Source organism: Oxyura jamaicensis, chromosome 3 (assembly GCF_011077185.1).
Source record: "Oxyura jamaicensis isolate SHBP4307 breed ruddy duck chromosome 3, BPBGC_Ojam_1.0, whole genome shotgun sequence".
Lineage (NCBI taxonomy): Eukaryota > Metazoa > Chordata > Aves > Anseriformes > Anatidae > Oxyura > Oxyura jamaicensis.
In genome coordinates, this window is record NC_048895.1 from 35,281,170 (window position 1) to 35,300,551 (window position 19,382).

General features: G+C 39.5%; 1 protein-coding gene across 1 annotated transcript; it reads right to left on the minus strand.

Annotated features, from left to right (window-relative positions):
- Positions 1-1,792: 1,792 nt before the first annotated feature.
- FBXO28 (F-box protein 28) lies at positions 1,793-17,386 on the minus strand. Its single transcript, XM_035321338.1, has 5 exons — positions 17,143-17,386; positions 11,080-11,189; positions 9,939-10,077; positions 7,280-7,475; positions 1,793-5,259 (listed from the first exon to the last, which is right to left on the minus strand). The coding sequence occupies exons 1-5, from the start codon at positions 17,353-17,355 to the stop codon at positions 4,865-4,867; spliced, it is 1,053 nt and encodes a 350-aa protein (XP_035177229.1). The 5' UTR covers positions 17,356-17,386; the 3' UTR covers positions 1,793-4,864.
- Between the last annotated feature and the right edge of the window lie 1,996 nt (positions 17,387-19,382).

A 19,382-nucleotide genomic window follows, 5' to 3' on the forward strand; every position in this document is an offset into this window, starting at 1 on the left:
TGGATGAAGCACAGGATCTGTAAAACATAACAGCAAGTGTTTTTGTTTATATGCATTTTAATCTGTTTATGTTAAAATGTGAATTAGAAGTGAAAAAAAGGAGCAGAGAAGAGATGTTTTAAGTTAATTCACAGCTTTTCTCTGCTTAGCCACATGATCTGAATTTTGTAGTCTTTCTGAGGACTGCTGCAGCATAAACAGATGTCTAAATTTCATCACGGCATTTTGTCCTGGCAAGGGACGTTTAGAAAAAGTTTTACTTTTTGTCCACTGACTCCTTCACAATAGACCAGGAAGTGCTTTTGTGCTATCAGTACCAAGACTGACTGCAAAGTTGCCAAGATCATAGGAGTTTCACTCAACTGCACTCTAAACACCATATGTCATGCTTCTGAAAATCTTCCCTTATGGTTGTAGTTCTAGAATTAGCACTGCTATCTGTCACTGCACTAAGGACCTTCTCATCCATTGGAACGATACTGCTAAAAGTATGGATGTCTGCTGATAAGAAAGGTGGTAGCTGGAGGAGAGGGAGAATATGATAGTTTAGTACAGAGGCATATTTACTGCACTGCGGGTTTCTAAAGTCACAAGTTTCAGAGGGAAAATTGATAAAAGATTCCAGATTTATAAACTAAACAGTCCTATCAGAAAAACGTGGCTTAAATAGCTGAGAAAGATATTAAATAGGAAAGTTTTAGAAAATTGCCCAAGTGTCTTAAAGTGCATTTTTTTTTCTATTTAATCACTGAGCCTTTCTCTGGTTAAAGCAGTCCGTATAACAAATCCAGATTTATTAGGTCTTCAGCAAGCAAACAGTTTTTGTACCTAATATCTTGTCTTCGGAAGACAGAGAGGTCCAGTACCTAGCATGTCTTCAGCCAGCACAAGGCTAGAACAAAAATCCTGGAGTGTTTAGTTACACATAAACCAAACCTGGCAGCACATCCCTGCTTAACCAGGAGGGTGTGATGCAGTCAGCACGACTCTGCAACAGCAGAGAGCACGTGGACAACTGGGTTGGTCCAGATACAGCGTAAAGCAGCACAGGAATGGAACTGGAGAGTATTAGAATAGTTCACAACTCGTAGGCAAATTACTATGAAGTATCCCAAACTAAATTTACTGGTGAACGTATGAGTGATCTATCACTGTAATTGATCAGTTATATTTTTAAAACCACCAGCATTACCAACAAATTGGGCAGTCTTCTCTGTTCTGAGGATGGATTTTACTAGCTCCTGTGCCATACTGTTTGCAAGAGGCCCTTAATATAGAAAATTCCCAAGGTAATCTAAGTGCTTCCCATAGTTAACTGTTAGAAGACCTCAGCAAAGGCAACTACGTTTCTGTTCAATGCAGCCTTAACTTCCATGTTAAGAAATTAGGAAAAGACATCCTCACAACATAAATAAACTTAGGTGATTAAATGAAAGTGCTATGATAAGAGTATTAGAAATTTAAGAAGTTACTATTTCTATCTGTTCTTCAATCTGAGAAATTTATTTTGTTAAGCAGGTAGTGTCTTCCTTCCTTCAGGGCTTTCAGCTATTACATCTATCAGCCTTTGTTCAGAAGGTGGTTGTATTTCTGTATTTACATATTCACAAAAAAAAAATCACAGGTTGTTCAATTTGGGGAGCAAAATGTGATTGCAAACAGCTTTTCCCTCAAAAAAAAGGGATCACTGTACAACTTCTAGTCTTCTGATCCCATTTTCACCATGTTCATTAGATACCCAAACTTAAAAAATAAAAATAAAAATAAATCATAACCTATGAAACAAACAAACAAACAAGCTCAAAAAGTAAGGCCAGCCTCAGTTTTAAGCAATTCTCAGAAACTAACTACAGAAGACCAATACTATCACTTTCTCTTTCAACTCTGAGGAGCTGTTTCAGCCCTTGCTCCAAGTCATAAAAATTGTTGCACAATCTGATAGCTGGCTGCAAATAAAAATAATAAAAAAAATTTCATGTTACCTCATAAAAACACCGTAGTCTCCCTAGTGAGAGGTTCTTCCTTGATACAATCACTGATTGTTACTATCACTGCACTTTTGCACGTTGACATCCTAAGCCTTGTAAATTTGCACAGAAATTTGTGAAGTCAAAAGTGATTTAGTTTTACTTCAGCCTAATCATCAACTCACTCATATATTGCAAAATGCATGCTTTTTTTTTTTTTTTTATTAAATAAGGGACAAGACAGTGTCAGAAGTTCACGTTCCAGCTATTTTGTCTGAACTATTAGCACATTCTGTCTTCTACCTTCTGTACCACTGGTACATATTCCCATTTTTTCAGGACCATCCAATACTGAGCTCTTTCCCCCTCCCCAGGAAGTGGAATTTAAATAGGTTGTACACTTTCGTTGCGTACTTGATGGCATTCCTCAGAGCTCGTTTGTAACCCTTCCCTCTACCCATTAAGTTCAGCGGGCTTGGTTCAATTTTACTGTATTTGGTAGGGTGCAGAGGAGCAGGATGCACCTGATGACTTGCAGCACACAACACTTCCTTGAGCTGAAGGTTCCAACTTGGCACTCTTCACAAAGAGTATTTCATGTAACAATAAATACGTGGTTGTTCTTTCCACCTCAGTTTCCACAGCTAGAGGTTCACCAACATATAAACAAACAGTACTCCCCAGTAACCTGAATGTTTGTATGTTGCAAAGGCAGGAATGTTGTTTGCATCTTGTAGAAGTGAATAAGGGAACTAAAAATAAGGTATATTAAGATACGCATGAATAAGGCTTTTCAATAAATGTAGTTCACAGGCTTATACTTGTTTAGAAGTATTTAACCACAAACATCTGGTAATTAGACCATTCCATGAATCTGCCATCATGAAAGACCATTAAGTGAATTTGTACTGAGTGATACAAAGTAATTACAGCTCTGATACTGACCTTTAGAATCATTCAAAATTACTATTAAAAAAAGTATATGCCAGTATTTTAAAACTGAACAGCTGATACCTCTTTTCAGAAGACCTGTAACAGTAAAAAAACAATAAGAGCCATGGAAGACTACTAATAGCGAATCATCCTTTTAACAGTTTAACTTCTCCCCCAGATAACCTTGTACCGTTTGCTCCATGCTTTTCTTAAGAACCATGCCTTCTTAAAAGCCTCAATCTGGCAAACAAGTTTATTTGAAAATAAAATGTCTGCTAAAAATTGGGCATTGGCAGTGTTACTTCTGATACGAGTCAGTATGTTCCAGAAGCAAAAGCTGTAGCTTAAGCTTCAGGAAAAATGTCAGTTCTACAATTCCAGAACATTTGATCAGAAGATTCCCGATTTGCTTGGTGATTTAAGTGTAACTACTGTGTTATGCTGACAGCTACACAAACCATAAGGAAAGCCTGCACTTTAACCTCTGGTAATAGTATTAGGATTTTGAACAGCTGTAAAAGCAGCGTACGTGTTTTTCAGTGCCACATCAAGATGAATTCAATACCACCTAAACTCAAACCAGCAGCTGATTAAAAAAAAAAAAAAAAAAAAAAAACATAAGTCAAATGATAAAGCTACATAGTTTAGTACAATTAAACAAAAACAAGGACAATGGTATTTGTATAAGGTTCCAAAAATATACAGATGGGAAAAAAATCACTGTACACAACTCTGAGGTTGTTAAAGTGACCAGAGAGACTGAACAGTGCAAGACATGCTTTTCTAGTTACAAGCTCAAAACAGAAGTGCAAAAGAAATTAAAGCTTTGTCTGAAGTGATTTACCTTTTAGGATAAAGAAAGCTAGAATATTGTCATCAGTATTACAGAGAAAATCTCCACCCCGCCCCACCCCAAACACGTACACACAAAATAGTTTAAGTTTTTCCATAATACAGCATTTCATTCAAATCATGTCCCCCTGAGTTTGGTTACTGTAGGGACAATTTGTCTAATGGTTATGTAGATGTTGGCCTATGAATCAAGCGATGCACAGGCAGCTTCTCAATTCTCCAGCTTTGGCTAACAACACCTGCAATTTACAGGCAGTGAAAGTGGCAGACAGCCTGGCTTCAAGTTCTCCTGCAACTAGCTTTGAAAGACAACCTCATCTGAAGAAAGCAGTTGTGCTGAAAGCTGATGCTAAGTTATGGCTGAGGAACAAAGAAATTGCTTTATAGCTCTCTGTACTCTCTCCCAGAATTTAGAACAATTTCAGGCAAGAGCTTTTAGCAGGCTAAGCTGTACATGCATCTATCCATGCAGACGTAGAATATGGCTCCCAGGACCTAAGAATTACTAGGGTGTGTGCACACAAAGACTCGATAGAAGGCCCTTCCTTGTTAAGTTTACAAAAATATATAGCCGGTACTGTAGCTTAAGAAGTCAGTTTTACTCATTACAGAGATCCCAAAAAAGTATTAACTACTTTTCAGACATTCCAGACAAGGTCACTTGTAACAAAAAAGGTCAAGTTCTCTAAAACAGGATTTTAAAAGTGGGTCTTTTCTTCAAGTGAACAGGACATCTGTTTTTAAGCTTAACTTTTTAGTCAGTTAAGACTGAATTTATTTAAGAGTTTATGTGAACATATGCATAAACACAAATAAGTTTACTTTAAACACATCTGCACAGAAAAAAAAAAGTAACCCTTCAAAGTGTAACAGAGCAGGTCTGGTTAGTATGTATCTATTGCAAACCGTAAAGATCCTGTGCATTAGGCCCACCCATACAGAAAGCAGGGGAAAAGTCTCAATGAAAGAAAATTGCTGTTCGAGTCTAAGTGGTGTTCTGAAGAGCCAGCAGCCTAACCGACACCATGAAACTAGTCCCAGTATCCATAGAAGCAGACCTGCTTGGGCTACTAAAGCAGTGTATCCTCCTGAAGGGGTCATTTCCTCCCAAGTTATTTTCTGTTTCGAAGGCGCTTAGATTTCCTAGGACAGTCTGTGGATTCAACCGCCTTCCTCCGTTTTCTAGGAGATTGTTCGTTTGAGCCAGAACCTGACGAATTTCCTACTGCACTCTCCATCACCTCTCGCAGCTTGCGTTCAAGCTCAGCCAGTCGGGCGTTCTGTTCACCTATGATTTGTGTTTGCTCTAGCAGTTTCTGATCTTGGTCTTGGAGCTGTTTCTGCTGCTCTTGCACTTTGGTGCGAAGCTCTGAGATTTCCCGCTTTAGCCCTGTCACACCCGCACCGTTCGCTTTTACTTGCTGCTGGAGTTTGGTGACTTCCTGCCTTGAAGGGTTCTGCTTGGAGAACAGCTGCATGGTTGTCAGAGCTGCTGAGGGCCCTGGAACTTCAGAGAAAGTGGGGATTAAAACAAACAAACAAGAAAACTGGGAACACAAAAAAATGAAAACTGGGACACAATTTCTGCTTTTGTCTAAAAGATGGGGGGCCCTGGGTTCTAGAGGAGGGGCGTGTGCTCGGTTCTAGGGGGGGTGCTGGGTTCTGGGGGTGTGCTGGGTTCTAGGGGGGGCGCTGGGTTCTAGAAGAAGGGGGGGGGACGCTGGGTTCTAGAAGAAGGGGGGGGGACGCTGGGTTCTAGACAAAAGTATAAATTGTGTCCCAGTTTTCATATTTTCTTTATCTCTACACCCCAAATAGGAATCTGAATACTGGCTGGAAGTTAGGTGAACATGTAAACTGATTTACAGCTAAAGTGTCCAACGAGAGCATAAGGTGTTTCAGGGCCCAACTACTTTAATATGAAATACTTAAGAAAATGAATGATAAGTTGTTTTCCATACTACTGAAAATCTAAGTATGACCCCCCACCCCTCTTTTGCTGGATCAGAAATTATATAGAGATTATACTCTCAGCTAGACTTAGGGTCACAAATGTTATGTCAAAAACCCATAGCAACATGGCCATAAATTAAGTGTATTGCAGAATTGCTACATTAAATATTTCAATAAAGCACTACAATTCTGCTGTCATAGTTGTATACAGCTAAAATCTAAGAAACTGTGTTTCATGGCTTAACAAGGTATTTTAGTTTTAACTTACTTTCTTGAGAAAGGGGAACTGTTTCCCCTTTCCTGTATGCTTATTCTTCCTAAACCCTAAAACTATACAGGGCTTTGAGCTTGTTGTTTCTGGTGAAGTTCCTGAAAATCAAGGAGACTGACAGCTGTTGCATCATTTCCTTCACTTTTTTTTTCTGTCATAAAAGCTATCTGTCGCTTTTTCTGTCATGGATTACCTATCGCTTTTTCTATCATTTTACTCTTCTACCAGCACAGTGCGAGGAAGATACAACTTTTAAACACTACAAGACAGAACAGTCTGGAACAGCCTTTAGCAGGCATCCTTCTCCTCTTCTTTCTTTAAGATGACAGCATAGTTACGGTTATTTGACACTAAAGGGTTGCCATCAGGTAGATTATTTCTTCCCTCAACCCAAGGTAGGCATGTTTATGCTACATAAAGCCTTGGGTTTGGCGAAACAGTATCAACTACGGTTTTGGGCACTGCTCCCACAGCTGAGAGACTCAATGAAATTGAGATATAATTAACAAGATATAATTAAGAGGTGGTATACAAAATTATGGCTAGAAGAATTGACAGAAGAATTTCTGGTTAGGGTGTAATTATTTTTTTATTTATTAAGTTATCCTTTCAGATAACTTATTTTGCAATCCCTAAAGTTCTCCAACAGCATGGAAAGAAATTCAGTAGAGGGAAAACATGGCAGTTCTACTAACCTTTTGCTTTTGGCCATTTGGGCAACTATGTTAAACTTTGGTTGACATAAATTACGGAAAGTCTGACAGGTCATACAAAGAAACAGACTCTTTATAGACTTATTTTAATTGCCTTTTCAGTATTATTGACAGGTATTTTGCTTGTTATTATATACCTTAGTGCCCTGGCAAAGTGAAAAAAAGCACATACAAGTATGTTCTAGCTCTGTAAGCACTACAACATCTTAGGCTAATTTGCTGATCATACTAAATATAAAAGGCATCTTGAGTTGTTATCTCATGTGCCAAATTTCAACCAAGTGCAATAATAAAGTCTCATTCATTGGTGGCACAAAAGCGTTTGTGTAACGAATACACACTATGCATAATTATAACATACATTCAAGTGACCGTTCTTTTGGTAATACAAAGCCTCCTTAAATTACCAAGCAAATGAATTTCACAGTTGGCATTCTTAAGAAACAAGTATCATTAATACTTATGTGATAAAGCTTACTCATTTAAGGGATGGAGCTTTAAAAAGATAGCGCTGTGAGTTTTTGTACATACACACAAAAAACAAACAAAACACACACAAAAACACCTTAACTATACGTTGGAATTAATACCTGGGGCAGCTCCTATCAGACGTCCTGATACATCTGACCCAGGCAGTTTCCTTTTCAGTATTGGAACAATCTTCTCATCAAAATATTCCATAGCCATGGAAGAAATGTCCCTTAGTTCTTGAAGAACTTCATGAGCTCTCTGAGGAGCTCTTGTAGAGTTTACATATCTTAGCACGCGGTAAATTTCATCTATTACCTAAAACATTTAAGAATATTTAGGTTTTTCTGATAAAGGCAAGATTATTTCACACCATTCTAAAAGCGTTGGCATATTCAGGCATATTCCAGTTCCAGGACCTTCTGCAGCACCAACAATAATGCAAAATGAAATACGGTATTCTTATCATATTTTACTACATAACTGTTACTCTTGCATATCACTATGTACTTTAGTTCTTTATCAGGGTTTTGAAATTAAGTCCTGTTTGTGATATACCAGAGAAACCATTCACTTGATGTATCATGATTCCTTCAAATTCATGAAGTAACACATTTTGTGTGAAATTGTTTTACTGCATCCATACTTGAATTTTATGTGCTCAGTAGAGCATAATTTATTTTTGGATAACCAAGATACTGGAAGCCACACAACAGAGCAGCCATTCCCACAGCCAGTCATGAGACATATAAAACATATGAATGGAATAGCAATAATTATAATCATGTCAGTCTGAAGAGCTGTATCTATTTACTTGAATTCAGCTGCACAATCCCCAAATGTTGCAAAATGTATTAATTTATGAAATATTAATCCACAACTAGCAGAGAATATAAGCACCTTCTTTATATGCTTGAAAAGCAAAGCCTTAGTTTAGGAGAGATGAAAGTTGCCTTGCTGATCTAATGAATTATAGTCTGAGGAGGTCCAGATAGGGGTGCTGGCTTCTTGTTACAGAAACTACCAAGCCAGGTATTCTGCACATGATTAAGAATGGCTTAAGACTCTACTGAAGAGTACAGATCATAACAACTTAGAACCATAGTTGAGACAACACAGCTGCACCTTGTGTTTTAATAAAGGAAACTTAGCTAAAAAGTTGCAAAAGCTAGATGTGACTGAAATGTGCCATCATGCAACAAGCTTACGAAAGACTTCTCTAATTTTATCCACCTTATATCCTGTCAGTAACAATATCCTCAAAGCATTCCCTTGCTACCCTCAACATAAAATCTTGCAGCAGCACTCCATGATGACCCTTACACAATATGCTGAACTTCAAATCAGGATTCACATATTCTAACACAAATTAACATCCTGAAAGTTCTGCATTCTTCATTCAAATGAAAATTTCCTGAGGGAAACAGGACAGGTGGGAGAAACTACACACTTTAAGTAAACACTAAGCCTTGAATAAGCTTGACCAAAACACGACTTTCTGGTGAATTGCTAACTGTGCTGAGAAAGCAGCAGCATCAGGCTCATATACCAAGTAAATAATTGATAAAAATCTCTTTAGCTGTTACATCAGTATACAAATAAGGCCTTCATGACTCAGTACCCAGAAGGAAAACAGCTGGGTAAGCTCATTTGCACAGCTCCTGCACACCCTAGGTCTAGCTTGAGCACTGCCTTTTCGTCTATCCCTCAAAAAAATAGGGCAGTATTTCTTTTATGTATTCTATCAAGAATATGAGTATCAAGGCCTTAAGTTTATTTGACTTTATATACATAATCTATAAAAGTAAATGTAAATAAACTTAAATAAACTATAATAATTTTAGTATCAAGGCAACAACTGTGTATAGAAATCAAGTTACCTACCTCTTCAAGGGAATAAAACATTTCATGCTGATAGACTATCCTGCTGTACTGAACGTAGAAATGCCTGCCATGCTTCATCTCAAACCAACAGCTAACTTGCATTCGTCCCAGTGCAAATCAGTTTTCTGCCCTTTAAAAATTTGTATCAACAAACCCAAACCTCACATAGAAAGATCAATGAATAGAACATCAGGCTTATGTTCACAGATCTCGTTTTAACCCTGAGCTATAACAGCCTTCCTCAGATCATCATTTTGTCAATTCACTTCTGTATACCTCTGTTTTCACAGCTTATAAAATAGTGGTATCACTGTCATACATCTCATCTGGATAATTTATACTTTATGCTGGGGTAGTAGTCTGAAATACCAGAATTGTTTAGTAGTAATAATATTTAACAAAGTTTATCTACACTTAAAACATTTATTCCATCTAATGTACAGAAATAACTCATTCATTATCACAATGAACAGTGTTTCTGCATACTATGTATCTTAATTTAATTAACTTGAAGTACTCAAACCCTTAGGGAAGGTCCTTATTGACCAAGTTCCTAGTGTATACATGGTCTAAACTATTCCATCTTCTAATGACATAGCCTCCAACTGTTTTGTACAGTTACAATTCAGAATTAAACCCTATGTATCCTGGTTTCTCGTAAAAATCCTAAGGGAAAATATAAATCAAGTTTTAAATAGTACTGAGATATAGTCTGGTTCTTTCATTTCAGACTGACTGCTATAGCAAAGTACTGACTTGTGTGTTTTCAGTATCAGGAACAGTTTTAGTATGAATATACATTATACAATCTGGGACAGCCGGGACAAATTTACTGTAAGTTACACAATCATGTTTTGTGAAAACATGAACATTCACATAACTTAGTCTACATTTTACCTTTCCAGGTATGAAGCAGCAGAGATTGGAATCCACATACTTCATGAAAGTCATATTTAACAGAGAAAGTCTTGTTTCTACAGCAGCAAGGATGTCTGCATGACGAGCTAATGAATGGTTCCTTCTTTCCGACTCCCGTCTAGAAGACAGACCATTAAGTGAGAGTAATTTAACAGTGAGTCAACAAAATAAAACTCTTAACACTCAAGTTAATTTCATCCTCAAAATCCTTTAGAGGGTTGAAAACAACCACTAACATTGTTCTGTCTGCATGGAAAAAAAGTGACATAGATTAAAAATCAGCTAGTAATTATGTAGTACACTTTTTTTAAGACAATATTTTCTCTAAATAAGTACCACATCTTACACGATCCATAAACTCTGTATGTAATTTAGTACTCTAAGAACAGGCTTTCAGCAGTAGACACTGAGTCATGGCGCATGTTTTTATCCTCGCATATGCCTACAGTTAGTATCTCAATGTAATATACAAATTTAATATATTACTGCTTGCTACAAAATATAAGTTGAGATAGAAGTTTTTGACAAAGGATCACAACAGTAAGTAGAATTTAGTTTCTTCACCCTGAATGGGAAGCCTGATAGGACATAACAGCAACAACTGCACTTATTCACTGGAAAGAGGAGAAAAGACACTGCCTTAGTGAGAACCTTAAGCTCCCAGTAATGCTCACACATCAACTCCCCTCCCTTTCCCTGATTTAATTTCTGGCACTGAAGAACCTTCCTTTTTTTTTTTTTTTTTTATCAGTCATAGACAAATCATCACCAAAGGCAGTTTGTCTTGTAAAAGAATGGCATTTATTCATTCCTAAGAGCCCCTCTTGGATTTGCCAGAAGGGCTGAGTAATATAGGACCCTTCTTTTTTATGACACATTTTCCAATATTCCAGCTCCTAGTATTGTACACCACAAGTTACCTTCATGCACAACATTATTTTGTTATTAGATCTTAGGTTTATGGTGCTTTTTAAAAAAAAAAAAAAAAAAAGGAAAAAAGAAGAGATACAAATTTTCAAGATATTTAAGCTGAATTAGCCAGCAAGAAATTCCTTTTTAGCATTATGCTGAAAAGGATCTAGCATGCTGAGATTTAGCTAAAGTTTTAACTGGTACGTACCTTGGAAGCTGAGCTTTAACTTGCTTTTGACACAAGTTGTGATATCTTTCCACTTTTAGAAATCCCTGATTCAGCATTCGCTGGCAAACCAAGTCCATTCGTTTACAAACCTGTATTTAAGTAAAACAAAACACACACACAAACACCCCTTAAGTTTCAAATAATGCCACAAGTCACTTTTAGTATTATCTTATCCACAGTTGCTGAGCAGCACAAGATTCTCTGAGTGGATTCTCTTGGAAAGATTCTCTTTCTTCCATTTCAAGACACAGAAACTGCAGTGCAACTTAAGGTATCACCATCTCTAACAGTGATCATGATACTCCATGAAGGAGCAGCTACATTCCACAGTTAATAATGAATCTTCTGATACTGCCAAACAAGTGACAGTAGTCCAAATTCCACCTGTATATAAGCAGACATGATTTCCCTCTGATAATAATCAAAATTGCCTGTGTCTAACTTCTAACTTGTTCTCCAGAGTGATTTCGGTAGATAAAGTTAATATTTTGTTGTCTCAAAAAGACGCTTTACACCAAGAAAATATGTTTTTTCCTTCAACATTTAGCACTTATGTTTTTGAAGACAGACAAAATTAAAGAATTAAGCACAACAGTGCACACGAAGCAAGATTCCGTTTTGTGTAAGAAGTCCTCTCTATTTAAGCGATCCCCTTATTGGCGATGTTGCATACTGATAGCCTCATTTTTTTTACAGCTTTAGGGAGACAGGACATTAACAGCTGCAGATGGAATAATGAGGAATGCAGATGGAATAATTTAAACCTTAAAAAGTAACCAGTCACAAGACAAAGCCAATATGTACAAAAGTTTAAAGTATTTGCAATTCACAGCTCTTATGATGCAAGAGCTTGGTTATCCAGCTCTGTCCTTTCAAAATGCTATTTTTTTTTTTAAATTAAAGTGCACAACTCCAACTGTGACCCCTCTTTCCAACAGAACAGCTTTTTTTAATTATTATTATTATTTAAATAAGCACTCCTTCCTCTCCATACAGTACTCATTTCACAGCTTTGAAATTTATATAGTTTTTATCTTGAGAAAGAAGGTTCTCACTTCTAGAAAAGCCACCGATTATTTTTTGCTTATACAGAAGGTACTACTTAGAGAAGTTCTGCTTTCTCTGAATCACAGAGAATCTCTCTATTCACAGCTAGTCTAGGTTCTCTGAATAAGTACTGACTCTTTTCAAACACATCTGTCTTAGGAGACCATTAAGTAATTGCTGTCAATGTGTCCGTGTTCCTTCAATATTAGATCTTCCTTGTTAGTAGCCAAAGGAGGATAAGCAGTCAGGCTGACTCCAGAGGTAGTCCCAGTATACCTGTCCCCCACATTCACTGAATCAGCTAAATTATTTCCAGTGGATGAAACATAATGCTAGCCCTTCAACTACAGGAAGGATGAAATTGTCATGTTTCCTCTAAGATATTAGCTGCATTAGTGATGCTTAGATCTGACATCATTTTTAAGTATAAGACTCAACAGCTAACATTTAGTTCTAATGATATCAAACACCTGAAATAGGAACAAGTACTTGCACAAGGGCTATGTTAGCTATGCAATTGTTCAGCAGAAGAAAAACAAAACGAACAAGCAAGCCTAGATACTTTGAGACAAAGTTTAGAAGCACAGAGATACTAATCACGTTTATACTGACATCTGGTGGCAGAAAGTACCTTTAACTGTGTTGAAGCTCTCCCCCCTCCACGAGAATAGATAGGCTGCAATGGATAACACAAACTGCACTAGATTTTTAAACATGGCATTTTCCAACCTTACCCATTTGCTTACACTTGTCAGCATGAAGAATTATTTGCTCCAGTTTCTGGACACTGCCCATATTTGTCACATAATCAGACTAGAACCCTAAGAGACTAAACAGATACCACCAGAAACACAGAAGTTTTTGCAGCTGATTTTACCAGGCACCTCTTAATTCTCAGCTGGTTCTTTATCACACCATTTAAAACCATGGCATCTGAAGCTATAAGTACAATAGACTTTTTAGACTGCATAGCCAGCAGTCATACCTAAAGCAGCATTATCACACTCTTAAGTGTTTGGATTGGTCCAAGACAGTTACTAATACTTGCTATGTCAATGGACTGTAAGAAATTAAAAAGTTCAAATGTGCTCACATTTGTTTTTGCCAGATTTCTGAATATTTTCTTATTCTAGCCATAAAACTAAAACAGTACAAGCTTCCTCAAATGTCAGGTCCAACTAGAACACTGTGTTCAAATTTCACTGTTAGAAAGTTGTTCCAAGGTCCACACCAAATCCAGAATGAGAAGGCGGCTGCTTCTCAGCATGGTGACTTGTATACAATAACGACTTCTATAAAAGAACTGATTTTCCACTTCATTTGTGACCAAACTGACACAATCTGGTAGAGGACTACCAGCTTCGCTTTCCTCAAGCACGTCTTACTTCTTCCCAGCTTCACTAACAGATGACCACTATCAAAACAGAAAGCAAAAATATACTAAATTATTTAGATTCATTAAGTGTTATACTTATTAGGTATTTAGAGGCTACACTGACACTTATTTTATAATGCCTTTCTAAGGTGAAGAACAAATAAGCAACAAAATGCTGATGACTTCAACAAGAAGCCTTAAAACAAATGCCTGTAAATACAGATTTACTGAAACTGTGTGAAGATTAAAGCTGTGCTGTCCAAACGATATCCGTCCTTGTTTGTGCTCTGCAGAACAGTAACACGGGTTTGCTATAGAATTTAAGACACTTCTGACATGTGTCAGAATCCAAGATAACCTTATCTTCACAGTGTTCATAGAAGGTGTCTATAGATCGTTTTTAATCATGGAGTGTTTGTTTTCAGTCATGCTCACTGTAGTAACAGCCTGAACGGAAGTGCTATTTCCAAGCTCAGACTAAGGATTTCATTATTACCCCACTTTGGAAGCATCCAGCTCTCATCCTCTTAGCTGACTGCATCTTTAAAGATAACAAAGCAGCACAAGCCCATTCTATGGTTTCAGGTCAACTGATCAAAGTTCATCGTGGTACCACCACTGTTGTAAATTGTTTTATGGTATCCATGCTCAAAACTGACCATCCTTCACTAGAATGAGCATTGCTTGGCATTTCAAATGTTGCGTCACAAAATGAGGAGTGTTTCTTCCAAACATGATGTCACCCTATTTAATAGAAAGAAATCACACACATCAGTAGAATTCAAAGTGCTTTACAGAAGGCACTAATGACTCAATTTTACATTTTGCTCCATTTTATTTGGCTAAGTGGAGGCCTACCTTAAGCGAATATGGCATAATATGAATAAGGCATAATTAAGTAAAATGATTTGTTCCAGGATGATGCCAAAGCATGAATGAAAACCTACAGCCATTCTCCCATCCACAGCATATAAGGCTTCCTATAGAACAGAGCAAGAGTGTTTCCCTCTCATGCTTATAACCTGAATAACCATGCGTTACTTGCTTTTCTGACCGCCTTCCAATAACCTTGGTATCTCAGAACTGCTCTACTCTCTCAAAAACATGGTCAAAATTCTAAAGCTTCTGTACAGACATTAAAAAATATTACAGTAAAATAACCATTCAAAAGCTGGAAGGCATGCTAGCTTCCACATCAGCCTGCATACCAGGCTTTACCTTCTCCTGAACATTAATTACAATCTTTGGGGCTTCTGCATTTCTCTTAGGACAACATATCAAAAGAAGTAGGTTAAGTAAATATTCAAAATATCAGAAAGTAAAATGCTGCTCCTTTACTTCTCATTCACTTTCTCTGAAGTTTGAAAACTCACGATTTGCATTAAGGCATAATTTCAGACATGACTGCATTCTGAATACCTCCTTGTTTAGTCTCCACTAGTCTAGATCTACTCCTCTGCTCAACCAGTTGGGTACGTCATTTATGCTTTAAAAAAGTGTAACATTGGGAACAGCAGAAGGCATTATGTTCAGTTAAGGATAACAACTGCTTCTTCAGACACAGGCAGGTCTTGCTTTGCCCGATGGCAATCAAAAGCAGGAAACGTCCTTTCCCTCATTCTTCAGTAACTGAAAAAGACTTACACATCTTAAGCCTTGGATTACACACCTCATTACACTGACAGAAACAATGCAGGTTCCTATATTTTAATCTGAAAACCTGCTGGTGTTCTATCTACACACTCCCACCCAGCCAACTCCTCAGTCTACCTTTTTGTGCACGCTCTAGCTTCAACACCCCTTCAGCTCAAAAGACTTTGTTTGCATCTGTCAAGACGATCGCTAAGATGATCCAGAAAAAGAAGGATTAGGACATCCATTTTCTTCAATGCTGGACCCAGAAAACGCATTCAATTTGATCTGTTTATGGAACCCACACTTAGTGTCAAATATATGTATGGTCAAGCTTTATTTAGGTCAATTGATGTCCTGGATCATATCTTCCCTACCTTCCCCTTACAACGTGGCATTACATGCAATAATGAGTCCATCTGGGGGCACGCTTTTAGCTTGCATGAATTGCCAAAAGAAGACTTCTAGCTCTGCATGGCAAACTAGAAGGCCTAGCTGATCCAAGCAGATGTGCCATGCTTTTGGCTAGGTCAAACCAGAAGGGCAGTGATTCTTGCCATCAGTGCCAATGAACAAAGACAAGTGTACTTTCATCTCAGAATAATTCTCACGTTTTCTGATGTGTCTTAAGGGTAAAATATGGAATTTGATGGAAATTAAGTTTCTTGGCTGTCACTTACACAAAAATAAAAACAGGAGAAGATCAAGTGACTAGTTTCCTTCATTTTACATCTAGTATTGTTCTGTATTTGTTTAAGTTGATATTTGTCCAGTCTGGTTTCGCCATTTCTGAAGCTTCTGAAAGTGAGTCTTCTTGAATACCGGACTTGTGTTACATAAAAGAGGTGGTTCACTTGTTCAGAAGCACAAAGTTAAACAGCTCTTTTAGTCCTTACACCACCATCTTTCCTATTCTGAATTTCACTGCTGACACAGCATTGCTTACAAACACCAAGTTAGCCTTGAAAGAAGAAAAATCCTCCTACTGACTAGTGAGAGTTCTCACAGCAACCATTCATAAAATGCAATGGGAAAACTGCAGCGAAGAACAGTGCCTAGTGTGGCAATACAGACCACACAACACTAAGCACACCCAAACAGTACACATACTTGTCATCCAAACTGTAAAGGCTGCAATCCAAAAAAGCTGTACTAAATATTTTTTCCACAAATCCCCTACCTACTCTTAGAGAAGAAGCAAAAGTCTTTTGAGATTACTAGGCTGACAGCATATTTAGGTACATTGGAAATATTTAGGTAGTGTGTTTGGTGCAGTACAAATAAGAGCAGAGTTTCTGCTTAAAGAGTTTCCAGTTTCAATTTAGAGTCAGCTTGCTACACTTCAAGTTGCTGATCAAGGACAAATACAGCCCCATTCTCTGCAGAAATGTGCTTGTAATGCTATCTAGTTTAAGCTAATGAGTTCTTAAAATAGAAGTAGTACAGGCAAGTTTACCGAGGGCTACATAAGCCTCATATTAGTTCCAACGCTATTATTCCAGTTCTGATCTCCTAAGAAATCAAGCAAGACAGCAGCTGATGACATTATGATCATATTATGATCACAGCTTACACGAAGCTCTTTACAGGCAGCTCAAGATTGTTAAACACCAATCTCCTCACCAACACGTAAGCTTTTTTTTGCCATTATGATGTTTGTGAGTGCAAGCAATATCTTTTATTAGCTCTGCTGGTATGCCGGGGAGTAGCAGGCAGCCTCTCGGGCAGACGAGGGCTTTAAGTCTCCCTTTTCTGCCTCACACGTAGAGCAGCGATCTCCTGCACCTGCGGACTTCACCTTGCTGAGTGGAAATAAATACACGGGTGAGACGCAACGTGCTGACCCCCTTCCCCCCACCACGCCCCCCCTATAAAAAGCAGCCACTACAAGCAGTCCGACGACGAGCCCCTTCCCCGCCGCCACCTCCCCAGCTCCGGGCACGGAGCCCGGCCGCCACAGGGCCCCCCCGGCCCGGCCCGGCCCCTACCAGGCGGAGCTGGCTCGTCTCGTCGTAGGACAGGAAGCTGAGGATGCTCTCGATGGCCACGATGGGCAGCCCCATGAGCGTGTTGCTCTGCGGAGGCTGCTCCAGCAGCGCCGGGGCCTCGGGAGCCTGCGGGAGCGGGGGCGGGGAGAGCCGCGCCGAGCACAGGGCGCCGCCTTCCCCCTCCGACAGGAGCCGCTCCTCCGCCGCCGCCATCTTTGAGCCCGGCCTTCCTCTGCGGGGGGAGGAGTGCGGGGCTTCCTCTGACGGCACTTCCGCTCCCCCTCGTGCCGCGCCCCGCACAGCCCCGCCCCGCCGCTGGGGGGCGGCAGAGGGCGGCGGGGCAGGGGCGGAGCTGGGGGCTCCTCACGCGGGGTCCGGGGGGACCCGGAGGGGAAGGGGGGAGGAAAGCAGGCGGGGCAGGGCCCTGAGACCCCGGTGGGCCCGCTGCAGGAGGCGGCCCGTAGTGCTAGGGGCGTGGTGGGGGCTGCTTGAAGCTTCCCTGAAGTCATGGGCCACGTAGCGCATGTGGATTTGGAAGGAACAACGGGAAGCAGTCTAAAGCACAGCGTGCCCTGAAAGCAGGGCGCCCCATGTCAGCGAGTGCTGTGGAGGATTAAAGCACAAATCTTTTTTTTTAAAGGACAGCCGGTTTGATAACGGTGTGTGGAAGCACTGGGGAATAGCCCTGTGTGTCTGGTGGGTCCCTTACACCAGGCGCGTAAAGCAACCGCTGTGGTTGGAGGTGGCACACTGAGCTCAATAAACCAGCAGCATGACCCCGTGCTACTGTTCGGGTGTTTTTTATGGCCTTGTTAGTCTTTTCGCCAGTCATAAAGCTACAGGAAAGCTACAGTTTTTTTTTTTTTGTTTTTTTTAGGACTAGCAGCGGCTGCACAGATAGAGCTGCAGCCCGGTAAAATAAGGCTGAGTTCCAGAGAGCGAGCTACAGTATGGGTAAATATTTCTGCACCTCCTCAGTGAGGCGCAACTACGTAACTCTTACCGGGGTAATCCAAATCTTCCTATCCTAGGTAGAACTTTGAAAGCAGGCAGCACTCCTCCCTCCTCCCCCCTTTGCATCCCTCCTGGCCCTCCACCTCCTGGGTCAGGACATGCGGTGGCATCCCAGGCAGCTGGGGTGAGCACTGGGGTCTCCAGGGACCAGTGCCAGCTGGCAAAAATTGTGGCTGTCCATATGCTGAATCGGGCATTACTGGAGAGCTGAAACACAATATAACAAATTCTGCTCTTTTATTTGCCTTTAATCCTGGACGTTAGTGAGGTTTCTTGGTCATAATAGCTGTATCTGAAGCAGCAAAGGGATGGGACCAAGGGCTGTTTCTAGAATATTCCTCGATAACTCCAAGTATGGCCACGGGCACTTGCACCATAGCTTCACAACCATTTTTGTCGGACAGAGCCAGGCACAGCTGTTGAAAAGTACAGTGCCAGTTTCCTATTTTCCTTCATCTGCTGCTGTTTGGTGTTTTCGTTTTTTATGTCAGTATTGTTGGGCATGCACATTTCGTTCGGAAACTGGTACTCCTTGAAAGTGACTTAACAAAGGAAATCACTATATGAATGCTGGAAGTGACAGTAGAAAAACATATGGGAAAAAGTCATAAAATGTTCGTGGCGAATGGGACTGCTCATTACAATAATTGTACTACAAGGTAGAACAGCTTTAATTGTTACAGAATTAAAGCACTCTCTGCCTGGAGCATCCCTGCACTTTTTTAAATTTTATTTTATTTTATTTTTATTTTTTCTTTTTTAACTACGCTTCTTCTCCTCAAAGTTTTATTGTGACCTTTTTCTTTTACAGCTTCCCCCTTTCCTCAGAAACCCACCTGGAACCTCCCCCTTATAAGAAGGAAATTCACTGAAAAAAAAATAACTTGGAAGCAGGGGAAATGCAAGGGTAAGCCTTTATGCGTGTCATCCTAATGGCACTCTAAAAATGTACACTTGGTATTTCCTTTTTTGAAGCAGAAGAATTTCTGCCATGTATGTATTTGGAAATGTTTTTCCTCTTTCCCCCACCCCAACTCGTCAATGCTGCTGTAAAATTGGCTTAGAACAAGTTTTTTTTAGGGCTATAGTTTTAGGACCTGATTCCTTTCACATGCATACTCAGCAGTTCAAAACACACTTAGGAGAATTCTTAATAAACTTGTGACTTGGCACAGGAAGTTTGTGCTGGCAGTCTATTAATATTTTAAAAGCAAGTGTTTTTCTCC

What these genes read in the sequence shown, in the direction of transcription:
- FBXO28 (XM_035321338.1), bottom strand. Translation starts at nt 17,355, where the DNA reads ATGGCGGCGGCGGAGGAGCGGCTCCTGTCGGAGGGGGAAGGCGGCGCC. An exon ending in AGACGAGCCAGCTCCGCCTG is followed by an intron (nt 11,190 to 17,142) that starts GTAGGGGCCGGG and finishes ACTTAAATACAG; the next exon opens with GTTTGTAAACGAATGGACTT. An exon ending in GCTGCTTCATACCTGGAAAG is followed by an intron (nt 7,476 to 9,938) that starts GTAAAATGTAGA and finishes TAAATGTTTTAG; the next exon opens with GTAATAGATGAAATTTACCG.